Below are 6,922 nucleotides of genomic sequence, written 5' to 3'. Positions count from 1 at the left end.
TCTTTCTTTCTTTCTTTCTTTCTTTCTTTCTTTCTTTCTTTCTTTCTTTCTTTCTTTCTTTCTTTCTTTCTTTCTTTCTTTCTTCTTTCTTTCTCATTAAGCAGCTCGGACTTGTAGCGATCCTCCTGTTTTCAGCCTCTCCAGCACTGGGATTATAGGGGCGCACCTCCACACCCGAACTCGCCTGGCTCAGTGGGCCTGCGGGGCGGAGCCGGCTCAGCATGTGGTGAGGGGCATCCAACTCCAGTCCCTGCACTTGCCTAAGCAGGCGCTTATCCCGCTGAGTTATCTCGCCGGTTCACCAATTTCTTAAAGAAAAACAATTTTAGCCTCTTAGTTTGTCCCTGAAAATTCTACTATGCTCCTCTGCTCTACAGACTCAAGATCTGAGCCTTCCTTTTGAACTGTTTTTCTCTCTTGATGAAGAGGCTTGCTGTCTAGCTCACTTACCCTTGTTTTAAACTCCTCGCCGGACCTGTTCGGGTGGTGGGGGGCCTCTGCCAGAGCCCCCTCCGTGGAGGCGTTGTGTGGGTCGTGCTGCTGGGTGCTGTTCACCATGGCGATGATGGCAATGCTGAGGCTCACGCGCTGCGTGATCATGGTGAAGTTGGAGAAGTGCATGATCAGAGCCAGCCCGTAGCGCAGCGAGCAGAAGTCCGTACCTGGAGCAGCGAAGAAGCAGTGAGCTCCGCGCCAAGAGCCTCCTTCCCGCCTCACCCTCAGCCGAACCTGGGTACATCTTGGCAGAGGCCATGCGGCCCCGCTGTACTTTCTCAAGACTCATTTCACCCCTTAGATCCTAGCGTTCACTGATTACTCGGCTTGATTTCTGATAGATTATCTAGTAGATAAATCCCTTTTTGAAAGGAAAAGCAGCCATGAACAAAAGCGTGGGCCGAAGCTGATTCTGATGTTCCACTAAGAGTGTCTCCAAGGAACAGCACGAGGGAAGAGCGGCAAGGGAGGACGTCAGCTCAAGAGCCCTCGCCTTACCTTTCCGCGGGGGAGGCTTCACGTCCATTTGGCTTCTTCAGGGATTGGTACCACACTTCGTGGTGGAGTTTCCCACTCCCCTAAACTTCTTTCACCACCATAGGTTTTTATCTGCGGTAAGAACATAATCCAAAATATGACACACAAATCTTTTCTTCTTGATAGTGTTGCCTCTTGTCATCATCACTAGAAATTTATTATTTATTTATTTTTTGTATTTTAGGGAAGGGCCTACAGGGTGTTCAGGGTCTCACTACTAGGTTGGACTCGTAGTGATCCTCCAGTTTACAGCCTCCCAAGAGCTGGGATTACAGGTGCATGCCACCACGCCCAGTCTCAATCCCCCGCCTCAGCGAGCCCTGGGGGCAGGGCCGGCATGGCAGGCCCGGGGATCGAACCCTTCGGCTGCTTGCAGGAGCTTTAATCCGCTGAGCTGCTATCGCTAGAAATTTTGACTCAGCACAGCTGTATTGTTTTCATTTGCCAGTGCACTCTCTCTACGCTTTTGGAAGGCTGTACTTTTATAAAGAAACCTCCATATAAATTCTTAGACTTAGTCACTTAAATTCTTCAGCTACCCATTCTCTCATGTACAATAATGATAGAGCTCTTTTCTAAGTAGTAGTATAAAAATTAAGGAAAAGAATTTTGAAGGTTCTGTCAGACCACAGAGAACCATGTTGCAGTTTGTAGCAGTTGTGAGACATGGTTTTTCAGTTCAGCAAGTGTCTCTTCCCTCAGGACAATTGGAACTCGGCTCTATGGTGTTTTTGAACATGAAAAAACTGATTGTGAATTATTTGTATGTATTATACGTTAAGGTTCAAAATGCTGTTTGCAAACACAAGTTAGACAACTCACTAGGCTAACAAGGTCTTCAATAACCTGCAAAATTATACTTTTGACTAAAATAGTGAATATAAAACTAGCTCTTTTGACAGACTGAGAGAATTTATGATCCCCAAAATGTACATATTTAGTTTTATATCTATACATTAATCAAACTCTTCTTGGATATCTATCTCTATCTCTATCTCTACCTATTTATATATACATGAAAAATCTCAATCTTAAGAATATTATCAGTAGGGCCAGGGATATGGCTCAGTGGCATAAGAGCCTACCTGCCAAGTTGAAGGTCCTGAATTTGATGCTGGGTAACACACACACACACACACACACACACACACACACACACACAATGTCTATTCTGAAAGTGAATCTTCCATGACCTTAAAAACACTTGTATCAGGGCCGGTCAAATAGCTCAGCAGAGTAAAGTGCCTATAAGCAAGCCCAGGGGCCGGGGATTGGATTCCAGGGCCTGTGAGCTGCCCCCACTCTCAGGGTGCGCTGAGACAGCAATTGAGACTGGGCATGGTGGTGCACGCCTGTAATCCCAGCACTTGAAAGGCTGTAAACAAGAGAATCACTAGAGTCTGATCCAGTAGTGAGACCCTTAACACCCTGCAGATCCTTCCCTAAAATACAAAAAATAAATAAATAGAAAAAACACTTGTATCTTATTTATATATATGCATTTAGTATAGGGTGTACAGGGTTTCACTACACAGATTGAACTCCTGGTATTCTCTTGTTTTCAGCCTCCCAAGTGGTGGGATTATAGGCACGGGAGACCATGCCCTGTCTCAATGGCTCTCTCAGCATGTCCCAGGGGCAGGGCCAGCACAGCAGGCCAAGAATCAAAGCCAGGCCCCTGCGTCTGCCTAAGCAGATGCTTTAATCCACTGAGCTATCTGGCCAGCCCTAGGTATCCTATTTATATCCCAAGGCTTTGTACTGTTTCTGCACCCAAATTACAGGAGACTACCTCCTTAAAGATGTTCCTAATCAATGAACTTGGGATGGAAGAATGTAAGGAAAGAAATGAATGATTTTTCCCTCAAAAACATCCACTATAATGTAAGTTATGATAAGAAAATACTGGAGACAAATTAACCTAACTGTAATTCAATTTTGCAAGTCAATTTTGATAGTTTTTTTTAAATTATGGATTCTGTTAGAATAGTGCTTTCAAAGATATAGAAATAAAGTAGGGGAAATCTTTGAGCTTTGAGTACAAAGCAGGATGCAATGTGTACATTAATATACAAAGAAACAGATTCATAAAAATGCTTGCAGTGGCTGTTTCTGTGCTTCCAAACAGAATGGGCATGTTATCCTTTATGAATTTTCTGTATTTACTAAGTTTTTAAAATAGTTAGTGGATACTCACTTAGTATCCAGAAGAAGCTAAATAAAGACCAGGCTTCATCAGAAGCCTGGTCAGAATAGTTTTCTGCTTGCCCAGTTGCTCAGAATTCTGAGAATAATGTCTCCCCATCCGAGTTTTACAATTCTCCCATCTGTTGACAGTGGTCCCACGTCAAGGCTGAGCTGCTGGCAAGAGGATGTTAGGCCCGGACAGATGTTGGCTAGGTCCCGCTCGTGCACAGCAGGAGTGGAGCCCACTTCTCTGCATTCAGATCCCAGCAGTCATCTGAGCCCAAACTTGGATTGTCATCATTTGCTATTTGATTTCTCTTGTAATGTAAGGGCCCAGGATTTGGAAGAAGGCTGTTCTCTTTCTGCACATACCATTACCGTGATTGTGCTATACTGAAATTCGTGCTATTGACTTCTCCAATGACTCGTACTGGCTCTCAGGATAAATCCTGAGGGGATTTGATTGACCTTATCAGATCCAAAAGCTACAACTCTTGTTGCATAGGTCCTGCTTTACCTTGGTCTTAACTATCCAGCAGAAAAGTATAAAAACGAAATATAAGAAGTAAAGCCATGCTGTTATGTTGAGCTGTAGGGGACTCAGGTCAACAATTTCTGACATTGTCAGTGAAGCGGAAGACCCAATCCAAGTTTGGGCTACTGGACTCTTTTAGAATATTTTACTGAGTTAACACACCTATAATATTCAAATAACAGAACTTAACAAAAAAGGGGATACAGATGCATGTCCATTTTGTATCTGTGTATTCAACATGGTTAGGATAGGTATATAGTTACATTCTCTTAATGAATAGAGTGTTCTAATAGTGTTTGTAAATAGGATATCACGTCTCCATCTTGTACATCAAATAACTACTAGGAAGAGAGTATGCAATGTGTTAATTATTGCAACTGTTCTACCAATTTGATTTGAAACTCTCTCATTGCTATTTGTTTCTCAACAAAATTATGGAAAAAAATAAAAAAAATAAACACTGGGTTATCAAGTTAAAAAGAATAAGAGAGCTCTGGCCCAAATGTTACAGATGAGGAAACTAAGGTGCAGAAAGCTTGAGGAGTTGCCTCAAGAAGCTCTATGCAGGGAACCAGCACCAGGTCTTATGATGCCTGGAGTGCTATGTTTTGTACCTGTTCATGCTACTTCCTCTTTATTTCTTTGACATTTTAAGTGTAAGCTCAAAACACAATAGGAGTGTTTCATTTTAATGTGTTATAAGTGAAAAATTCGTAGTTTTAAATCAAGTGTTGATCCTATACTCTAGTAGGAAATTTGATGATGGAAATACTTTTAACTTGAGCTTTGAATATTTGACAAAATTTTTTTTTTTGCTAGTGGGGTTGTATCATAATGGTATTACTTCAATTTTCCTTCCCATTGTTTATTCTATCTAAAGAGAAAGGATACAAAAAAAAGTCTGCACGGCTTTTATAGTTTTAATTATTTGAATTTGTCTTAGTAGCTTTCAATTGTTTATTTTCTAACCCTTTGCATGAGACAAATATAGAAATCAATATCTTATACATTCTACACTGGAATGATTCTGTGGCATAATAATGGAGACTATTTTTTAGAACAATCACAAGAATTTGTGAAATTATGCAGTCTGAGCACCAGAGAGATTAACATGCATTTAGAGGTAGTACAATAATTCAGGCTAATTGTAAACAATTGAACACAAGCGTTTTGTCCATGACCTTTCCATTCAAGACTGATGATTCTAAAAAGCAAATAGTGAATCCTAGTGTCAAAGCTGCAAGCAAACATAAAACAATTGAAGGCACATTATGTTAGCATAATTTTACATTTAGAAAATAATTTCCTGACAAAGTAGAACTTGTGTTTGAGATAAAATTAGCAATTTAGATTTGGTTTATTCATAAACTAAGGGGTGCTTTTCCTGTTCTTCTCAGTCTAGAACTCATGATGTGTTTTTTTAGTGACCTTTCTATTCCTCTAGATTTCCCCCAACTTCCAACCTGCCTTGCATCATCTCTGCGAGCTGAGGCCCCTGGTTTACTCAGGGTAAATTCAAAGTTCAAAGAGCAGGAACCTGTAGATCAGAGAGGACTCCAGGCCTTGGTTCCACATTGCCACTCTTGACCTGCACAAAACAGCATTTCATAACCTCACAAACTTCAATTGTTTCATGTGAGAAATGGGGACAATATTACCTCACAATACTATTTGGAATAAAAACAAAGTACAAGGTGTGCCCTGTGCCCTGTAAAATATTATACCCTGTAGAAGGCTATTGATGCCAGTAACAGCAGTACCAACAACAGCCACATTAGCGCTTGGTCTCTCCTAGGTTCATGAGTAAGAACAGGCTTACAGCAGATAAAATAGGTCTTGATTTGTTGTTAAATTATTTTTTAAAAAATCTTTTAAAAATACTTTCTTCCACACAGGAATCCAGAAGGAGGGTTGTGGAGGGCTCCTCTTGACACCAGTATCAGGAAACATGGGAAGAAGGATTCTCCAGGGTGAGCAAAACTGGGACCCAGCACACCTTGCTGGAGGATCTACAGTTCTGGGATGCAGTGGGTTACTCTAGCATGGATCACGGCAAAAGACAATGTGTTCTGAGCACCCAGGGTGGGTGACTAGAAAAGGACAGGGCTATGACCAAGCTAAGGTGCAATTACAGCAGGACAGGTGCCTTTCCTGCAGGCAGGAGCTGAGATTTGGAAGCAGCATTTTCTAGGGGTGGTTGGAAGGCCGCACCTTCAAGCTTCTGCTCCCCTGGCCTCCAGTGGCATTGCTAAAAGGTGCCCATGGCTGAGCCTTACAAGGATGTGCATTTCCTGTCCTTCACTCTTCCTCACAACTTCTTTCATGGTCTCCCTTTCTTGAGAGATGGGTTCAGATATGCATAGAAATCTGAAAAGACTTATTAGTCACCATCCCAAGCCCAAAGCTTGCAGGACCTTATCCAGCAGCATTTCATCCTGTGTTCAAAGCCAGTCTGACTTGTCATGAAGTCAGGACTTGTCAGGAAGAGATCCCTCTCACTCCATTGGCTGGCACCAGTGTCCTCACAAGTCTTACTCTAAGAGTGGATCAAATCAATCACCTTTTTTAAGAGAGTCTCTTATACCTTTTGGAACCAGACCCCATTCCCAAAAGGAGACCTTTAAACTACTAACAATGATTTTCCTCTAAGATAGTTCCATCCCACTAAGGGATCTTGGAAAGATTTGGAATTAGCATCCTCCCCCAAAAGAAGAACAAAAAAAACTCTTACCTTCACCATTAAACCAGTAACGAAGCCCTGGACTATAAGTCTACCTTGCAAAGAGAGAGTTTCTGTCCCTTCTTCACTTTCAGATAATTCTGCAGAGTTTCACAGCGATAACTAATGAGCCACGTGGTGATCAGACAGTAACCAGATTTGACCCCATATTCTCAGAAGAGAGAGGCTGAATTTGGCTTTTCCGCTTAATTTTTAACTTCATTTTCAAGTTCTCACAGACACAGTCAGTATCAAATGATGTCATGAGCTTTGTTTGTTTTGAGCTGTGCATATTCAACCATTCAGTCAACAACCACTCCTAAAAGGAGGGTGGCACAGAGTGGCAGAGGGGATTGGGTATTGACGCTGGAGAAATTGGGGACACTTTTGTGTCACGCCCCAGTATTTCCTAAGATCCTGGACAACATTTTCCTTCTTAAATGGGATCC

At 41.9% G+C, this 6,922-nt stretch overlaps 1 protein-coding gene across 1 annotated transcript in view; it reads right to left on the bottom strand.

The window, feature by feature from the left end:
* Slc17a2 (solute carrier family 17 member 2) overlaps positions 1–6,587 on the bottom strand; it is a 17,160-nt gene extending 10,573 nt beyond the window's left edge. Inside the window, exons 1-3 of the mRNA XM_012516682.2 lie at positions 6,486–6,587; positions 994–1,104; positions 451–662 (exon numbers count right to left, since the gene is read on the bottom strand). Coding sequence (XP_012372136.1) covers positions 451–662; positions 994–1,021 — 240 coding nt within the window. The 5' untranslated portion in view covers positions 1,022–1,104; positions 6,486–6,587. The remainder of the gene's footprint in view (positions 1–450; positions 663–993; positions 1,105–6,485) is intronic.
* Between the last annotated feature and the right edge of the window lie 335 nt (positions 6,588–6,922).

This window comes from Octodon degus, unplaced genomic scaffold (assembly GCF_000260255.1).
Source record: "Octodon degus isolate 3935 unplaced genomic scaffold, OctDeg1.0 scaffold00119, whole genome shotgun sequence".
Taxonomy (NCBI): Eukaryota; Metazoa; Chordata; class Mammalia; order Rodentia; family Octodontidae; genus Octodon; species Octodon degus.
The sequence above is the reverse complement of the archived record's forward strand: the minus strand, read 5'-3'. Positions and strand labels throughout refer to the sequence as shown.